Genomic DNA, 20,302 nt, shown 5'->3' on the forward strand with positions numbered 1-20,302 from the left:
GAACCCATGTTCACCATGTAGTGTAGGTTATGCATATAGGTTAGGTTTTGCTTCTGCACACGTACTGTATCCTATTTAAAGGGCTTTTCCTTTTATTAATGGATATGAAGAAAATTGATTCCAAACTTCTCTCTTAAATTCTCTCTAGTTTCCTTCTATATTTCTTGTCTCTTTAATTGAACCGATCTAACCATAACAACTCATCGTCTAATCGCCGTGGACCATCAACCCTTGGGTTTTACCGCCGACACTACCCCACTGGTCCTTCTCCATTTATATATATATATATATTGGTTTAGTTATGATACCGTAACAAACGTAATAAATGCTAACTAAATTCGCGTCGACTAGACTTTGTAAGCTTCTGGTTTTATTGATCGAATTCAAATTATACCTGATACCGACCGAATTCACATTAACTCGTTGTTGTAGCGGTCGGGTTTTACTGGTTCCGGGTAAATCACTAATTTGTTAAATGTGAAGTTAATGAATCTGTCTAGTCGTCGTTGATTGGGTTGTTATTTGAACAAGTCTTATTTTCTCCATTTCCCCCTTTAGGTTTTGGTCTTGAAATCCCCATGCCATGTCATCCTCCACTCTTGAAATCACCGCTAACCGTTCCAATGCTTCTTTACGCAAACCCACCGGAATCCACGTTTCTCCGGTCAAAGATTCAACCAAACCAACTGCTGCTTCTCCAACCAAAAACCCCAAATTACGAAAACGAACCCAAGTTAAAAAACCAACAACCAAACCGCCATGGAAGACCGTCCTAAGCGTTCTTGTCAAGAATTTAGGGCTTTTACTCATACTCATCCTTTTCATCCAGATGCTTCGTAGGTTAGCGTTTAATCAACACCCCTTAGCCTTTGATGATGCTACTGTTAATTCCGATTACGACAGACGGATTGCTGACGTGGAGGCCGTCTTGAAGACCACACTTAAAATGATGCAGGCGCAGATTGACCTCGTCGATCGGAAATTCGAGGGCGGGATCGATGTCTTGAGAACCGAGGTAACCAAGCGCATCCATGACGAACACGCTGCGGCTTTCAACAAGTTTGGCGAGTTCGATGCACGGGTCGAAACCGTGGAGAGGCTAGTAACTGCCGCAGAGTGGTTATCGAGAGACGAGTTTGATCGGTTTGTGGAGGAGTTTAATAAGGGGAAAAGAGGGGTGGATGATGTTAGTGAAGTGAAGCTGGATGAAATTCGGGCGTTTGCACGGGAAATAGTGCACAAGGAGATTGGGAAACATGCTGCGGATGGGCTTGGTCGGGTGGATTATGCGGTGGCAACGGGTGGTGCCAAGGTGTTGAAGCATTCCGAGGCGTTTAATAGTGGGGGTAAGGTTAAGAGTTGGTTTGCTGGGAATGTGAGGAGTGATGCAGTGAAGGTTTTGCAGCCAAGTTTTGGGCAGCCGGGTGATTGTTTTCCGCTTAAAGGAGACACGGGTTTTGTGGATATTAAGCTTAGGACCGCCATTGTTCCCGAGGCTATAACTCTTGAACATGTTTCCAAGGTTTGTTTTTCACTTCTGTTTGTGGATATTTATTTGTTGACTAAGTTATGTTATAGGACTGTTAGGTGTTAGATAAGCGTTTCTTGTGAGTTGAATATAGGCTTGTTAACGAATTGAACAAATTGAACCAACAGAATGATTGTACACAAACAGTTAAACGAGTGAGGTTTTCTTGTCCATGTTCATTTGTTAACATTATAAGCAAAGCGGTTCATTAACGTGAGAGAACGTACATAACTGGACAACATAGATGAACGAATACTATTGGGCTAAAACTAGTTAAAAGTAATGTGAAAACAATGTGTTGGGCCTACAAAGTTATAAAACCTGACTAGGTTGTAATGGCCTAAAATATTTTAATGAATATATTAACGAGTGGTCGAGCATAAACTAACAAACTTAAACAAAACATAAATTGTGAACATAAATGAGTATAAACAAACGATCATAAACTAATTTCGGTGAACGAACATAGATGAACGAACAAGACATTGTTCATGTTCGTTCATTTAGTTTAGTGAGCATATTCTTTTTGTTTATGTTCATTTTTTAATTAAACGAACTTCCTGCCGAATGTTCGGTCTGAGTTGAAGATGAAGCTATATGTTGTGTGCTTGTATTGTTACTTTCAGGCCTAACAACAAAAATGAGTTAGATGTATATGTACATTCTCCAGATAGATCAGTGTTTGTCTTTATAGGTCATAAGCTCTGATGTCATGAGTGGTAATGTATAAAACAAAAGATAACTAAAAACAGTTTGTCTTGATATGTTGTCATATTTAACACTCTGCATATATTGAACAGTGTCATCTACATAAGTACATGCACGAGTATAATTTTTAGATCAAGTAGATCAATGCTTTATTATATAAACATTGTCTATGTATTTAAATACATGTAAATTAATCTTTTAAAACACTTGATGATCAAAAATAAACAAAGCCTTGAAATATTGAGAAAAACCTAATTGGAAGTAACCAAAGAATTAGAGTATGTATGGATATGAAGATAAATTTGATGTTTTTTTTATAACAATATATGAAAGATCCTCATTTTTTAAGTGCTCTGTTTTGATTATTATGTTTTTAGTTATTCAAATCCCTGAAACAAGATTTTAAAGTAATGAAAATGAGTCAAACTCTTTATAAAAGAACTCGCAAGAATTAAAACTTAGAAGTAATGAAATATGTTCCTTTTGAAATGCTGTAGTAGTGTCTTAAATCTTCATTTTTATATTGTGTGTGGTCAACAATCAAATCAGGGACTGATTCTTCTGTTAAATTTTGTAGGATACTGATAAAATTAGGTTGAAATAATTGCTGTCTTTTGTTCTTATAATCACATTAGTATTGAACCTTTTTATGTTGCAAAAGCAAGCAGTTAGAAAGTTGAACTTAATCTCTTTGTTCTTGTGGCTATGCTAAATAGTAAGTTTTTTTAACAAGGTAAAAGAAATTGTTAACTTTTTTCCCCCCGAATAGCTACATTGTATGTTCACTTATAATTTCTATATTTATTTTCACCTATATATCGGTCAGTCATCAGTAGGCTTGGCCACTAAATTAACTAGTTTTTAATACATAAAAATTATTAGGTTGTAAAATTTGAGTTTTATATAATTTCACTAATAAAGTATTTTATTTTCTAAACGTGATTTTCTGTCAGGTAATTTTATTTGCCTTGATATTTTACCAGTTTGTCTTGTTATTTGTTAAAAACTTTAGAGCATATTTAAAGTCCAATATAATAATAGGTTGAAGTTACAACCTATCATTGTGATTATTAGAACTGTAAAATTTTGTTTTTACTCTTTACTGATATCATAAAGCTTTTTTATGCATCATTAACCTTTTTTTGGTTCTGTGTTATGAACAGAGTGTGGCGTTTGACATATCCAGTGCACCTAAACACTGCAAAGTTTTTGGATGGTTATATAACGATGAAGATACACAAAACGAGCATTTGCTGACAGAGTTCACATACGACCTTGAAAAGAGTGTTGCACAAACATTTAACGTGTTGGGTACAAAAGGCGAAGACCCAATCGTTATTGATACAATCAGGATACAGTTGATGTCCAATCATGGAAGCCCGACACATACGTGCATATATCGTGTGCGGGTTCATGGCAATCAGCCCAATGATTCATAAACCATGTTTGTATGTGTGAAGGCTGTCTTTTGTTCAGCAGTCTGTTTGTTTACCTATTGAGGTCTTGTAGTGTCTATGCAAGTTATTTTTATCGTAACCACGATCTTTTTGTTGTTTGAATGTTTTTGGACGGTAAAACGCGTCGTTTTGATGGTTTTTGCATTTGTATTTTTTGTAGATTGATTGTGAGTTGTCTCTATGGCTTACATTGGCTGGATTGGTAGTTATAAATCTGACATCTATATTGTTATTAATCAACCTTAGTAAAATCGTTTGACTATCGTGTAAATAAACTTTTTGTAGGGTTTGTTTGAGTTATAATCAAAAGCTCAAAAGTACAATACAATTGCATTCTCATCATGTTCTTCATCTCTCTCTATAAATTCTCATTTGTTCAATTAAATAATATTATTTTATATTTTTATTCTTACAGTTTCTCTTTTCTGCTTGCAGTCAATTGTAACAAATATTAAAAGATAATTAAGGGTAAACAAACTTTTTCTAAATTACAAAAAATCACTAACTATTCTCTCTTTTTCACACATAGTATTAGACAGTTAATGTATTAGCTTATATTAGAGGGTGTTATGTATATACAATTACCAAGATTAACTTGGTATCAGAGCTTTGCTCTGCAACCCTAAACAGCCGGCACCAAAAAAAGCTGCCGCCACCCTCCACCCTTTAACACAAATTATGCCACCCTTCCTCTGCTACACTTCCTCACCTCTCAAACATAATACTCATGACACTGCTTGCTTGCTTCTCCACAGCTGAGAAAACCAACCATAATTCTCACAAGTTTGGTTTTACCCCAACCTCCAATTATGGTTACTGGAAAACCATGATTAAACCCTTTTTAGTTACAAATCGATTGTTTGGTTATGTTGATGGATCCATTCCATGCCCAGATCCCACTGTTACCACCCCCTAAGCCAACAAAAACAACCTTCCCACAACCCAACCAAATCCGAACCATGACACTTGGGTGTCTAACGATGCCCATGTACGTATGTTACTTCTATCCACAATATCTGAAGGTGCTTTTCAACATGTTAAGGGCACAACTTCTCGTGAATTATGGCTAGCTTTGGAACGAGCCTTTGCCCCTAATACATCCTCTCGAGAATACACCTTAAAACAACAACTACAACGAATTCAGATGGCATGTGATGAATCTACTATGGCGTATCTCACACGCGCACAAGAATATGCTGATTCTCTGGTTGAAATTGGGAATCAGTTAAAGAAAAAGACCTAGTCATGCATGTTTTGACCGGTCTTCGTGAAGAATACAACTTAAAATCCACCATATTGGGACGTCAATTCCCTACAACTTTCTCTGAATTGAATAGCTTAATCTCTTATCACGACTACATGATCAAGAAACCCGCCCCACTTTTAGCTCAAGCTTTTGCCGCCGTCACTACCAGTACACCACCATCACCTGCTGCGACTCCATCCATACCTATTGAGACCCTTACCACTCTTCAACAACTTATTTCTTCCATTGGTCTCACTGTTCTGCCACAATCTTCACAACCACAAGCTAATTATGTCTCTCGTGGTTGTGGTCGCAATTATTCCAATCGTGGCCATGGCGTTCGAAACAATTTTCGTTCCTACAACCATGGTAGCAGTCATGGTCTATTCAATTGGGTAACAACTCAAAATATGATTCATGGTACATGTAATGTCACACCCCGACCAAAGGCGGCGGAACATGCCGGAGCATAACGTATTGATTGGACAGTAGCTCAAAAGACACTAATTAAAGCGACAATAAACATTTAATTTCATTAATATTAAACACGTACACAAATTCAATAATTATAACAATTACATCATATTTTTGTATGTTGAATAATATCCTAAGGTCAAACTATTTTCTTCAATCTTGAATAATATCAACTACTTGTACCTGTAACATGTATGAAAATAGAGTTTGTCAACACGAATGTTGGTGAGAATACATAAGTTTTAGTTGAGTTATATGTAGAGATAAAAACCACAATTCATATGTAAATGATGAGTATTACAATTCTTATGAAAATGCAAACAACTAAATAGATGTGGACCGGTTCCTGTTGATACGAAATCAAAGTACTCGGGTAAGTGTATGATCATACTAGATGAGGATAGATGGGAATGAGATACCAACCACCAAACATAAAATAAACAATTAAGCACATAGAGCATTATTATAGAGCATGCAATAATCACACATAAACATATATTGAATTGTGTTATGAATAGATAAGTAAATAAAAATGAGTAATTTAAATAGGGTATACATGTCACCCCCAAAATTTAAAAGATGAAAAAAGGGGGATATGTAAACTCACCTTTGAGATTAAAGCCAAACTTGAAATGACAACCGAAAGCACGTTAAAGAAAATGAACGATCGAACCTCACGAACTATAAATAAACAAAATATAATAATTAAAGACTAACTAATGGGATTGGAAAGTTTAAAGAATATTAAATCTAATGTATAATTAATAAGATAAAAACAAGGAAAAGATCAAAAAGGAAGATGAAATACAAAATTAGTTTTTGGACAACAAACGGTTCTGTTTTGATTAAGGTTATTTAAAATATCAAATAATTTTATTATAAATCAAGAATTTCCAGTATACTAAATTAGAATGTTTTGAACAACTTTCATTTAAAAAAGTTTTGCAAATTCGTAACATAAATAGGCCAAAACAGCCATGTAAATCAGGGGGTGCGAATCTGCGCACTGTTTTTAAAATATTTATTGTGAATTCATAGGAATGAATTAAAATGCGTAAAAATAGTTTTTAGAACCGTATTTCATTGAAGTATATCATAGAATTTGGTTTTGCACTTTTTCAGTTTGTTATAAACAAGATATGTCTCTTTCTTTGACAGCTATATCTAATGTCAAAACTGAAATATTGCTAAAAGCAATATTCTAACGATTTCGAAAAGGATTTTGATGAAATAAAATTATGGACTTTTTTGGATATGATTATATAACATTTATTAGCATATATCATAAAAAATCATTGGGTCCTTTGAACAAAAAAAATAATTATTCAAAACCGAAAAATAAAGATGTAAGAACGTTTCAAGTTTGACCTTCGTGTTATCGATCATCTCCTTGTGTTCTTTGTCTCATCCACCCTATACAACATGGTGTATGGATTATGTGGATTCCTAGACATGATTATGTTATGGTCATATGACCATTTGATTAACTAGTATGAACAAGAATTAAAAATAAATAGAAATAAGATGAAGAAGATTTGAATAATTAAAACCCTACCTTTGAAATGAAAAAAAATAATCTCTTGAACTTGTCAAAGAGTGGTGCAAGAATGAAAGGGGTGGGAGTGAGTTCTTATTTATACTAAAATAAGGAGGTTATTCTTTAGAATGTTTTAATGATAGGAGAGTGATTTGGGGGAGGAGGTTTAACCAAAATTTGAATGGTGTAGGAAGATATTTTCATCTTTTAAATATAAATAACTTTAGGTAACAATAAACGTGACAAAAATAAATGTGACATAACTAGATTAAAATGATGTACTTTGGTTATGCATCAATAATGTTATTATATGATATTTGAATAAAGAAAATAATCATGAGTGTTATAATTTTTATTTATATACATATTAGTATCATTAATATTATTAAATAACTTTAGGAAAGAAAAACTATTACGTATGAAATATGTAACATATGGGCATTAACTGAATCACATCGAAAATTTTAAACAAGTCGGGTTTTCGGGTCCGAAAATTGACGAATGTTACAGTATTCACAACCTTTTGAAAATTTCGTCTCGAAATTATAGAAAAAACATAACATAAAAAAAAGAAAGTAAGAGTCTAAGAAAGATTTTTTTTTAAATATAACGTTGACCTTCGAATGACCCGAATTATGCTACAAATAGAAAATTATGATAAGGACACTTATATATAGGATGTACCGGCGGCGTATCCATCATGTTCTTATCACATTGATATTTGTACCGTTACCCAAAATCACCCTAGGTTCCGAGTTATGACACACAACCGTATTCACCATGAGTTCCATGCGAGGATTTCCATAATTATGCGTGCACTCATAATTATTTAGGTCGTCGCATGATGCATATGGTTCGTCCCATTGTGCGGTTTGAAAACAAAGGTAAAAGAAAACTAAAAATTGATCAAGAGCAAAAGCAATGAACTAAAAAATGAATGAAAATTGATGAACATAATTAACTAGTAAAATAATTAAAAAAATGACGAAATTGTTGAAGTTAACCATCGAGAGTAATAACTGTAACATCACGTAAATATCGGGCCAAAAATGTCAAAATTTCAAAGTATAGGGACTAAAATTGCCAAATTCCAAACTCAAGGGACTAAAATGTAAAATCTGATTTCCTGACCCATCGTGCTACGCGATGGATCAGAAGAGACCTCCATCGCAATACGCGATGGAGTGTCTGACACGCAGTGACACGTGTGCCACGTGGCACACGGTGGCAACGTCTGCCGCCACGTGTCACCACGTGGCAGGTCTACGCATTGACTCAGCAAGCCTACATCACGCTACGCGATGGGATTGCCAAGGGACCCATCGCGTAGCGTGATGGGGTCCAATTTTAGCCTATAAATAGGCAGCCACGGGTTTGATTCATTCACACCTCAAAACACACACATTACTCTCTCTCTAACCTCTCTCTAGACCTCGAAGTGCGTGCCCTCGATCCACCTCGTTAAACGTGCCCCGACAACATTCCAAACAAGAAGGAGGTGCTGTCCCAACGTCCCGACGATCATCTTGAAGTGCGTGCCGAGAAGTGTTGGTGCCTCGAGAAGCGTGCCAAGTGTAGAAAGAGTGAGTGATCAAGTGGCGACGAAGTGCTGCTCAAGTGAATAGGGTTCTATAAGCCAATTAAGGTAGGCATACTGCCCGACGAAAATAATAATAAAATATTATAAAGGCTTAATACCCTAAGTTGAGATTATATACAATACCTCGAGAATAAAAGAAAAATATATAACAAAGAAAAGAAAGAAAGAAAAGAAATATATATTTATAAATATGTGTTATATATTCTTTGTTATGAATATTATTTAAGTATAGTGAGTATACTTAAATAATAAAGAAAAGAATACGTTTCTTAAAGAAGAAGAAACATAGGATTTTATAAGTAAACTAAAGGTTTATAAATTACTATTAAAACTAAAGGTTTTAAAGTAAAAGAGATTTACGAACTAAAGGTTCGTCAAGGTAAAGTTATAAAAGAAGACTAAAGGTCTTAAGCCGGATCGTGTATCCGACTAACAAAATTTATACTCGTACTATAGGTGCGAGATAGCAAGGAGAGACTTACGGATGGTGTTGGAAACCGATCCCATTGAAAAGGTGAATACGCCCCACTTTTACAAACTTGTTTTCAAACAAACAAACGTGTTATGTGTAAAACTTTACATGAGACTAAGTGTCTCTAAAAACATTATAAATAAGAGTATGAGCCTAGCCCTCAGGCTGTGGTATACGTTTGTCTAGATCCTTACATATGTGGAACGCGGTGGGCACATCGCACCACGCTTGGTCACGACCTCCAGCCATGATGGGCCGAACCAAAGTATGTTCGAGTGAGAATGACCTTGTGTATATTTATGATACCTAAGTACGTCGAAACGCTGCGGTGTTTTGCTGAGGTGACCTAGTGTAGAGACTCGAAATTATGATGATTGTTTAACTTGATTACTCCTAAGCCAAGATGGGCCGAGACTTACGTGGTCTCGAGGGGTGATTAAGTAAAGAAAATAATTTTAGCGTCAATATATTCACCAGCATTCGTTGCTGACGTATTTTTATAACATTTTGCAGGTAATCAGGAATAGAGCTTAAAGGACGAAGAAACTCAAGAATCCGATGGCTCGGATAATTTTGTTTAAATATTAAAATATAATCTTTTTGTAAAACATATAAACAAGTAAATACTAAACGAGACTTTCGTCTCGTCTTTTGTAATGTAAATATTTATAATATCGATCCTTATGTTTTATAAAGTCTTCCGCATTAACCCGCAACTCTGATATATTTACAAATGTGATACCAACTATTGATGACACTCCTAGGCCTAAAATGGGGGTGTGACAAGTTGGTATCAGAGCCATCGATCTTAGCTAATTGGGTATCATAAAACAATACCCAAGCTTCGATCCAAGCGTAGGAAATATTTACTTGTTTATTTGAATAGGGATAAGATTGGTTGGTAACCCTTTCTTTCCCTCTCCTCAATCTAAACCACCTATCAAGATGTCTTACGAGAAGTTAATGGAATATTATGATAATGAAGCAAGAAGAGCAAGGAAGTATTACAAATTCCCAAAAGAAATCATGAGTAAGGACTGCTTTGAATCATTCTTCAATGAAGAACATAACCAAAACCCCATTCCAAGTCCAATCTATCACCTAGATAACACTCCACATCAAACATATCAAGCACCAAGGAATTCTAGCTATCATCCGTCAAGTCTACCCATGTATCAACCATCCGAAATACCCACGTATCACCCTACTGAAATCCCTACCTATCAACCGACTGAAATTCCGCCATATTACCCATCCGGAGGTCCAACACAATTACCACCGAATCCTCATCCTTCATATGCTTTCCTCTCCAACTTACCAATCAAGGAGGAACCAAAATCTTCTTCATCTGACTGGATGCAATGCCATTCCGATCAACGAAGGTGGCATACCGGCACTTCAACTATGGATTCTGCCAATTTTCGCATCAACAAAGAAGGGCAATCTCACAAACCCAAGATGAGAGTGACGATGCCATACGAGAAGATTCACATGCTGGCAATGACTGAAGAAGAACCAAAAGAGGAACCAGAAGAGGAATCAGAAGAGGAAACCGACCCCAAGGAAGAATATCCTGACAATCCAAATGAAGTAACCACACCGGAGGAAGAACACTCCACCTCAAGCTATGGTTCTGTCGACCCATATATGAAATTTCTCCATGAACTCAAGGGAAAAGCATCATCAAGTTTCCCACCATACCAAGGTGAGATTCCATCCATTAAAGAACAGGCAAATGAAATCCGTGAGCAAATTGAAGCTGTCGATGCATTTTTCAACTATCCCTCCGATGTAACAACATCTCCGTATCCAAACCCGAAGAACCACTACGACATTGTGATAATGGGTTACCGCGACCCACCTCCAAGATACGGGTATCCTACCGATATACCTCAGTCCCAGGAGGAACATTTGGATCGAGCCCTACAAGAAACGGATTAGTTGAGGAAGAAGATTGACGTGGATGAGAAGAAAAAGAAGAAGATAGGAAACAAGCTTCTTCGCAAATGCAACAAGCTGACGAAAGTTGTGAAGAAATTCATGAAGGATTAAGGAGAATGATGATGGTGGCATGCTTTCAAGAAAAAAAAATTTATGTGTTAAAAATAGTTTGTATGTTATGTGTGATATATGTATCATATGTAATAAGGATAGGACTTTATATATCTCTTAAACGATATATAAGTAAGTTGTAAAAGAATATTCATATCACTTATGACATGTATATGAATGTGAAATAAATAAACTTGTAAATTAAGAAAAGAAACATGTAAAATTTCAGATAAAAGAATAAAAGATAAAAGAATGTCTAGACAAAGTGATAATCGAGAGGTTTCCCGAAAGGAAGCCGATAAACGTGAAGCAAAGGGGAAAGGTCCCGAGAAAGAACAAATGGAACCAATTCCTGACAAATACATGAATCAAATTCAACAAATGATCAAAAAGGCTGTTAGGGAAGAATCTGAATTTCGATCCCAATCTAGACAAACAAAACATACTCAATCTGAAAATCCTTCACGAAAATCTGTTTCTAAACCCCGTACTCGACCTTCACGTGCGGAAGAAAGTGAGCATGAATCAAACGCTGATGGAGGAGTTCGCAAAGAATTTAAGAAACTCAAGATAGGAGGGTGTTCATTTAAAGACTTTAAGTACTATGGACCAAAAGAGTTCCATGGTGACAAGGGAGCCATCACAACCGTGAGGTGGCTCGAAGAGATGGAGACAATCGTTATTACAAGCAAGTGTTCGGACGAGGAGAAGATACAATACTCTTCCTTGATGTTCAATAGTGAGGCACTAGAGTGGTGGAACACGTTAATAATGAGTAGAGGAAGGGAGGTGATGTACAACTTGACCTGGAACGAATTTAAAGAGTTGTTGATGTCGAAGTTCTGTCCAATGCATGAAACGGACCAAATTCAAACCAAGTTCTTGGCTCACAAGGTTGTTGGAACAAACCTTCGTGAGTATAACACGAAATTCCACGAATACTGTCGTTTGGTTCCCCAGCTGGTTACTCCTGAGTCCAGCAAAGTCACACGTTATATATGGGGACTGCCACGAGAGATTCGTGACATGGTGAGATCACACTTGCCACAAACCGCCGACTCTGCGATGGAGTTGGCTGGATACTTGATGGCCGGAATGATCCGCAATAAAGGAGAAGATAAAAAGGTCGTGACGATGCAAGACTTAAAGAAGGAAGGGAATAACCGTTTCAAGGGTAAGGGATTTGACCAACGAAGGTCAGGCTTCAACCCCGGCATCCCACAATGCAAAATCTGTAAGAAGTACCATAGGGGTAGATGCCATCTAACTCCACGACTTTGTGAATCGTGTCACAAACCTGGCCACGCTACGGCCGATTGTTGGAAAAAGAAGATGACATGCTACAATTGTAAAGAAATGGGACAGCTTAGCTTCGAGTGTCCCAAGAACAAGCCCGTGACTGGTGGTGTGGGTGGTAGCAGTCAAAAGAACGAGCCCAAGAAGGGCAATGCAAGAGTCTTCGTCCTAGATACGAAGAAATCGGCCGACACATCGGAAACTATCACCGTTACGTTCCTTGTTAACAACGCTTATGCTAGAGTCTTGTTTGATTCAGGAGCCAATTTAAGTTTTATAGATTATAACTTTTGTAGTCTATTAAATGAACCTTTAATCAAACTAAATAAAACTCTAAGCGTCGAGACCGCTAATGGCGAAACCATTAAAATCACCGAAGCCTTAGAAAACGGAACAATCTTATTAGCCGGATATGTTTTGCCTATTCAATTGTTACCTATGACTCTTGCTGGTTTTGCTGTTGTATTGGGTATGGATTGGTTATCCGACAACCATGCACATATCCTTTGTAATAGCAAGACCGTTAAACTTCGAGCCCCTGATAAACGAACTATTCGAATTGAAGAGAATAAAGACGCTGGCCGAGTTACCCTAATCTCAATGATAAGGGCTAACAAATGTTTAAATCAAGGGTTCTTAGCATTCATGGCCTACTTCACCGAAGAATCAAAACCCAAAGAAATCAAAGACGTTCATGTTGTTTCCAATTATGCCGATGTATTTCCCAATGAACTTCCTGGCATTCCTCCCGATCATGAAGTAGAGTTTAGAATCGATCTTATTCCTGATACTGCTCCGATCGCTAAAGCTCCATATCGCCTCGCGCCAACCGAGATGAAGGAACTGAAGAAACAACTAGATGAGCTCATCGAGAAAGGTTTCATACGACCAAGTTTATCACCATGGGGAGCACCGATATTATTCGTCAAGAAGAAGGATTGATCCATGTGAATGTGCATTGACTACCGAGCCCTCAACAAAGTTACAATCAAGAACCGTTATCCACTCCCTTGAATCGACGACCTTTTCGATCAACTTCAAGGTGCTAGCTATTTTTCAAAAATCGATCTTCGTTTCGGCTATCACCAACTCAAAGTTCAAACCGAAGACATTCCAAAAACGGCTTTCCGAACAAGGTATGGCCATTATGAGTTCTCTGTTATGCCATTCGGACTTACTAATGCGCCAACTGCGTTCATGGACATGATGAATCGTATCTCAAGCCTTACTTGGATAAATTTGTTATCGTCTTCATCGACGACATACTTATTTACTCTTTGTTTAAGGATGACCATGAAAATCATCTTCGAACCTTACTTGAAATTCTTAGAACCGAGAAGTTGTACGCCAAGTTCTCGAAATGCGAGTTCTGGTTGCACGAGGTGCAATTTCTTGGTCACATCATAAACGTTAATGGTATTCAAGTGGACCCCGCTAAGATTGAAGCTATCTCTAAGTGGGAGATCCCAAAGTCGCCAACCGAGATTCGAAGTTTCTTAGGACTGGCCGGATACTACCGTAGGTTCATCGAAAACTTTTCCCGAATCACTGTTCCCCTAACTTCTTTAACTCGTAAGAATATCAAGTACGAATGGGGAACAAAGCAACAAGAGGTGTTCGATATACTTAAACAAAAGCTTACCCAAGCTCCTGTACTGGCTTTTCCAGAAGGTACCGAAGACTTTGTTGTTTTTAGTGATGCATCTCATTCTGGTTTGGGATGCGTACTAATGAAACGAAAGAAAGTAATCGCCTATGCCTTTGTCAGGTCCCTCGATTTCAGCTGGATCTTACTTAATCATATCATAACTCACACAGATTGATGTGTTGACAAGGGAGTTAATGACGGGTTGCTATATTTAGAAAGATGACCGTTTGTTAAAGGCGGAATCAATAACAAACATACGGTTGCATAATTAGTATTCAAGGGTAACCATCACAAACAAGATTCACTCAAAAGATTTCCATTCATATAACATTTATCATACAAAGTGGATAATCGGTTTAGGGTTTCTTGAAGGAGGGTTTTTCCGTACAGAGACAGCCGCACTTTTCAAGGAAAATATTCTTTCTTATCTAAAAGTGTAAAGGCTCGAATCCGTCTTTTTTCGTAGGCGGCGTGCCCTAAAACATTCTATTTATTTTAATCAGAAAATATTCCTTCTAGAAACCCCAAACGTACATACATATTCAAATTACATAATCAGAAAATATTCTAAGTGTAAAACAAGTCTTCCGGGTAGGCTCTGGATAAGTAAACTTCTCCGAGTAGACTGTGTGCTCTGCCTGCCTTAGACTTGGTAACATAGAAGTGTGCTCGGGATCAGTTTCCGGGTAGACTTTACTTGAAGAGTACTTTACAAAGTAAAATACTCACCGAGTAGACTTCAGTCTTCTTGACTTTGCCAGACTTTGCCCGACAAACCCTTACAAGCAACCTTGTTCTTCGATGGTCCATTTCAACTCTTTGCTATAATATAACTTATTAGCAAAGTGTACTCGGGAGTACAGTTCCTTGCTTGAGTTGAACCTTGCCCGATGTTACTTAGAGATATTCCATTTATACATCAAGCTTGCCCAGACCATAATTATTAAAGAATACCTTGCCCGGTCTTCCAATCACTTGGCTTCATGGAATTGGTTAGCCAAAAGCTTACTCGGGAGAGAACCTTACCTGGCTATGAAGAACAGACTTGCTTGATAAAGTGAACCTTGCTCGGATATCCACTAAAGAAGACTACTTGAAGTAAACCTTGCCCGATAGACAAAATATCGTACCCGGCTAAGTAAAAGCTTGCTTGGAAGTCTAAGGTGTGCTCGGATCCATACTTAGCGAATACTGAGGAGGTTGAGAAGTTTCCAATCTTCCAGGTACTTCATTTTGGTAGAATCTCTGACTCAACAATCTCCCCCTTAGGTCAATTGTTTGACTCAACAATCTCCCCTAGATTGGAACACCTCAGCTGACCCAAAACATTTCTAAGGTTACATACACTTAGTCAAAAATACACATCAAAGTTCAAAGTCAAATTACATAATCATATAACATAAACAGATTACATAATCAAAAGATGTCCGAAGAAATTACAAAACAAAGCATATTCTATTGATCTTGTCTCTTTCTTGCATTATGAACGGCTTGTCTTCGATTGACTATCTCAGAAGCAACTTTCATTTTGAAGATATTAAGGGCTTGGTAGTGAGTGTGACTTTCTGGTATAGCCAAATCCCTTATATCCATCAAATCTTCATTATGCAGGCATGTCAAGTCTTCATCTTTCTTAATAATCCCTAGTATTTTTCCATCAGAGTTTCTTAGTACAAAGTGATCAGCATTCTCTTTGTATTCAATTTCAGCTATAATGCCATTCCTCTGCACTGTGTAGTTGGGGCGTCTCATTCTTCTTCCCAGACTTATGCATGTATTAATGTTAGACAAAGGATTCTCTTCTCTGATCGCCATCTGATAATCTCTCTCAGCTATGTCCATTCTCTTCAGCTTTCCAGTCCTTTTTGACTTGTGAAGTTGGATAGTTCTCCAACTTCTCTTTTCTTTCAAGAACTTGAACCCTTTGTCAGCTTCTTCATACAAGAATTTTGACATATCATTCATCTGTCTACCTGCCATTTTGTTTCTGTTCCGATAATCATACAATCTAAGAGTCACCATCCTTTCCAGTTGTTCTTCATTATATTCACGGAAGTCACTCCTAACAACAATCTCTCTCAATTGTCTGCTCCCCATAATCACCTTCAATGAATCAGTAACAGAGTCAAAGTACAGTTCTCTTGGTAGATCCACATCAGATTGTGGTCTTGTTCTTTGTTGTGCAGAACTGCTTGATTCACCTCTTCCACATTGAGCTCTTCCACCTTGTGGAAATCTTCTTGAAATTGGTGGCCTGAAAGGAATAGACTTCTTTGGTTTCCCAGGCCTTAAGTTGAAAAACTTTATGTAGATGGCCTCTACCATTTCAGTTGGAAGATTGGCAAGTTCAACAACATCTACTCCATGTTCTTTAAGTTCTAGTAACATTTTTGTCATTCCAGGAGTTTTTGCCAACCTAGCAAGTACAAATCTTCCATCTGCATAGTATCTTGGGTTCTCACCTTCTCTTAAAGCTTTTTCCCATTCATTCTTTTGAAGATAGAAAAGGTTTTTCATATCCTCCTTTCCAAGACATTAAAGTCTGCTTCACTCATTCCCCTTTGTTTGATCATTATGTTCCTCAGAATGTTGATCATCTCTTCATTCTCCCAAGGAACAAATGGTTCATCCTCAGGTTCAGGCTTTACTTCTTGAGGAGTAGGGGTTTCAACTGATCTGACTTGTTCTTTTGTCTTCTCCCTCAAAGTTTGAATTCTTCTTTTCTTAGCATGAGGTTCATCAGTTTCTTCAGCCTGTTTGGTAGACCTTTCAGTTTGAGCTCTTTTCAGCTTTTCTTTTCTCTTCAATTTATTATACTGGTCTACCACTGATTCTCTTGACAGATGCTCAACAATTTCAGGCTTCATACCTCTCTCCAGTAGGTATCCACACATTCCTCCAAACTTTTTCTTCAAAATTTCCATCTTCTCCAGTTTCTCATTTTCTTTCACACACTTCTCAATTACCTTCTCTCTCTCACTGTTATACAGATCTTGAAGTTTGTCAAAATTGAGGTGAGACAGATCTTTTTCTCAATAGTTGTGCCTTCTGAGATATTCCCTGAATTTTTGACTTTCCCTGTTTTTCTCTTCCATCTTTTTCTTCAGGGCATCTCTCTCTTTGTCAAGTCTAATCTGCAACTGATCATCATCAAGATCAGCCAGTGAATCAAAACTTATGCCATATCTTCTTAATTTTACAACCACAGGATGACTCTTCTTAGCTTCTCTCATAATCAATCTCAATGTTTGCCTTCTGTTCATCAGTCATTACAACGTGTGGGGACACAACATTAGCAGCTTTGACAGTTTTTCCTTGATCATTCTCAGGGTCATCATCATTATCATCTGAATCCTCAGACTCATCCTCTCCTTCAGTTAAATCATTCATTGCATCAATCTTTGGTTCATCAGAAGGTGGATGATCTGGTTCACTTCTGTTTGGCACATCAGGGACACCTTGAACTCTTTCACCTGGTTGCAAGGTTTGTAGTGGGACAGCCCTTATAGGACTAGCTTCATCTTATGGTGTTTCAACAAAATACTTGTTCTTATCATCCCACTTTCCCCTCTTAGCAGCTCTTTCATGCTCAGTCTGCTCATATGTCCTTTTTCTCCTCATGTAGGTCTTGGCAAACCTATTGACTTTTTCAACAAATTCTTCATGAAGTTTAGAAAGTCTTTCTCTTTTCTGGTTAAGTGTTTCATGAGGCTCAAGCACATTCACCCTTTCTGACCAGCTGTCATTAGGATTTTTCTTCAGATCTTCTTTTACTTGCTCAGTCCATTTCTTGGCAGCCATTGAAGCAATGAACTCACCAATTTCTTCTTCAATAATCAGACCAGTATTCAGATTGGTTGGTTCAACAGTTTCTGATTGTTGACTTTTAGATTGAAACTTGCTAACCACCATAGCCAATGATTTTTTAGCCTCCTCTTGCTCTCTCAGCTTAATCAAGGCTTCAATTACTTCTTGATCAGCCACGTCATTAGAAATTTCTTTTGCAAGTTGGCTTGTTTGATCAAGATCTCCTGTTCTGCAATTTCTTCACGAGTCATGGATTGGGCTAGAATTTCCCTATCCCTTGTTTCTATTAAGATGTTCTCTTGTTCTCAGGGCATTAGCATCAACAGTATCATCATCTGTAAACAACACATCTTTTTCTGAATATGCCTTAACAGGCTCTTCTTCTGTGACTTTTGCTTTTCCCTTGTCTAATCTTTTCTTTAATTCTTCTTCAGTTTCAGGAGGGAAATTATCAATGTCTTTCTCAAGCTCATCCATTTCCTCATCATACTCTACAGTCTTGGAGCATTCAGGTTGTTCAGTTTGAGTTGCAGGCTCCTCAGTAGCAGTATTTCCTTCTTTCAACACTTCAGTCTCTACATCAGTCAGTATATCAGTTAAGACATCAGTAGCTTTATCAGTAGCAGCTATATTCTCCTCAACATTTGCCTTTTCAATCCTTTCCTCTGTCTCAACTTCCTCTCCAACCCTCTCTTCATTGTAATCATATTCTTGTTCACCAACATCTGATCTGTCACCATCATACTCTTCATCCTCAATCCTCCTCTCATCACTACTTTCCTCTCCATCATCATACTCAGTCATAATAAATTTTAAACTGTCTGCAGTCACAACAACTGTTACAGTTTCTTCAACTTTACACCAGAGACAGTTGGTATAGATTCATTCCCCCCTGTTTTGGGGCAGCTGAGGTCTTCTCAACCTCCTTCACCAGGGCTTGAATTCTCATATTAGCTTGTACCAATTTCTCTATCAGCATAACATTTTCATTAGTCACTTCTTCATTTCTTCTTCTCAACTAAGCATTTTCTTTCAACAAGGTTAGAAGGTCAGTGTCAGCGGGTGGTGTTGAAGGTGGTGATGTGGTGAAATGTTCAAACTCAGGTTGTTCTGTGGTGTGAGTTTGGAAAATGGATGGTGGTGGTGATTGTGTATGAGGTAGACTTGAAATTAATGGATCAGAATGACTTGGGCTAAATGTTGGTGGTGTTTGTTGTGTTGGGGATGTATGTGTTGATACTTATGGTTGGCTTATGGTTAGGGTTTGAGGTGGTGTGTGAGTGATTTGGTGTGGTGGAGTTTGTGGTGGTGATGGAACACTGGGCTGGTTAATGTGTGGTGGGGACTATGGTGGTGTTGGAATAGGTTGTTATGTATGCTCAAGTTGCTCCCCCTGATCAGGTGCAACAATGTCCATAGTTACCCCATCTCCTCCATCATCTCCATTCACATCATCATCTTCATCATCAGAGTCTCCATCATCACTCTCGTCATCATCAGCTCCTTCCTCCTCTGAGCTTAACTCAGGCACTGGCATCACATTCAGATCATGGTCCAACAACCATAGTAATATCTCAAATGGGACATTTGAGTTGTATATATTTGAAACACCTGGATTCTTGATTCTTTTGTATGTGTCAGGATTTTGCAGTTGGTGTGTAGTTCCAACAGTAGGTAGATCTTGAAGTTCACTATTGAAGATTATCTGTAGGAATCTTGGATATTGTAAAAATCTTTTCTTTTCAGCCTTCTTCAAGTTTCCTACTAATCATTCAAATATCATCTTTGAAAAATTGAACGGTAGATCATATATGATTCCAACAGTGGCATTTGCCAAGTCATGACTCATCAAAGTCCATGATCCATTCCTTGGAGCAAATCCATGTATCACATGGTGAATGAGAAAACTGTACAACATAGGGAACATACCCTTCTGAAACTGTCCATCATGTACATTTCCTTGATACCCCATCGTTTCTTCAAATATTTTCATCAAGTGAGGTGTGCTGAAGTTTATGGAATTATGATAACCATCATTCAACTGTAGACATCTTCTTATCATCCTTTCTGTAATATGTATTTCTTGTCTAGCAACGGTTGCTTCGATTCTTTTACCATTTATGTCTTCAACCAGTTCTGCAGATCTCCAGAAATCTAAAGAATGATTTCTGTAGATCACAGGGCTTTCAGTGAACGCGAAACTGACATTTGACCTTGCCATACAAGTTATCATCCTTGCCATCGGCTCATTGTCAGGTGTGACTTGTAACAGTGCACACATATTGTGTTTTGGTTCGAAGACATATTTGGGTTCATCGTCTGCCATATCTGAATCACATAAACAAACATATTCAAAGTGAAATTAGTCATAAAGTTCAGTACTTTAGATAATTTCAAGTTAAAAAAAAATGAAGAAGAAAAAGAGAGAAATCATCAAGAACCTGTTCTTCGACAAATTTATAACCTAAACACATAAA

At 37.4% G+C, this 20,302-nt stretch overlaps 1 protein-coding gene across 1 annotated transcript; it reads left to right on the forward strand.

Moving 5' to 3' along the window:
- Nucleotides 1-583: 583 nt before the first annotated feature.
- Nucleotides 584-3,917, forward strand: LOC143541306 (SUN domain-containing protein 1-like). Its single transcript, XM_077034165.1, has 2 exons — nt 584-1,522; nt 3,400-3,917. The coding sequence occupies exons 1-2, from the start codon at nt 584-586 to the stop codon at nt 3,673-3,675; spliced, it is 1,215 nt and encodes a 404-aa protein (XP_076890280.1). The 3' UTR covers nt 3,676-3,917.
- The last annotated feature ends 16,385 nt before the right edge of the window (nt 3,918-20,302 follow it).

The sequence above is a fragment of the Bidens hawaiensis genome, unplaced genomic scaffold (genome assembly GCF_021521415.1).
Source record: "Bidens hawaiensis isolate Kalapana, Puna unplaced genomic scaffold, B.hawaiensis_p1.1 tig00012511_1, whole genome shotgun sequence".
In the NCBI taxonomy this organism is placed as follows: Eukaryota; Viridiplantae; Streptophyta; class Magnoliopsida; order Asterales; family Asteraceae; genus Bidens; species Bidens hawaiensis.

Excerpts from the sequence above, each read along its gene's own strand:
- LOC143541306 (XM_077034165.1), top strand. The coding sequence starts at position 584 with ATGTCATCCTCCACTCTTGAAATCACCGCTAACCGTTCCAATGCTTCT. Across the intron at positions 1,523-3,399 it reads CTCTTGAACATGTTTCCAAG|AGTGTGGCGTTTGACATATC; the intron begins GTTTGTTTTTCA and ends TGTTATGAACAG.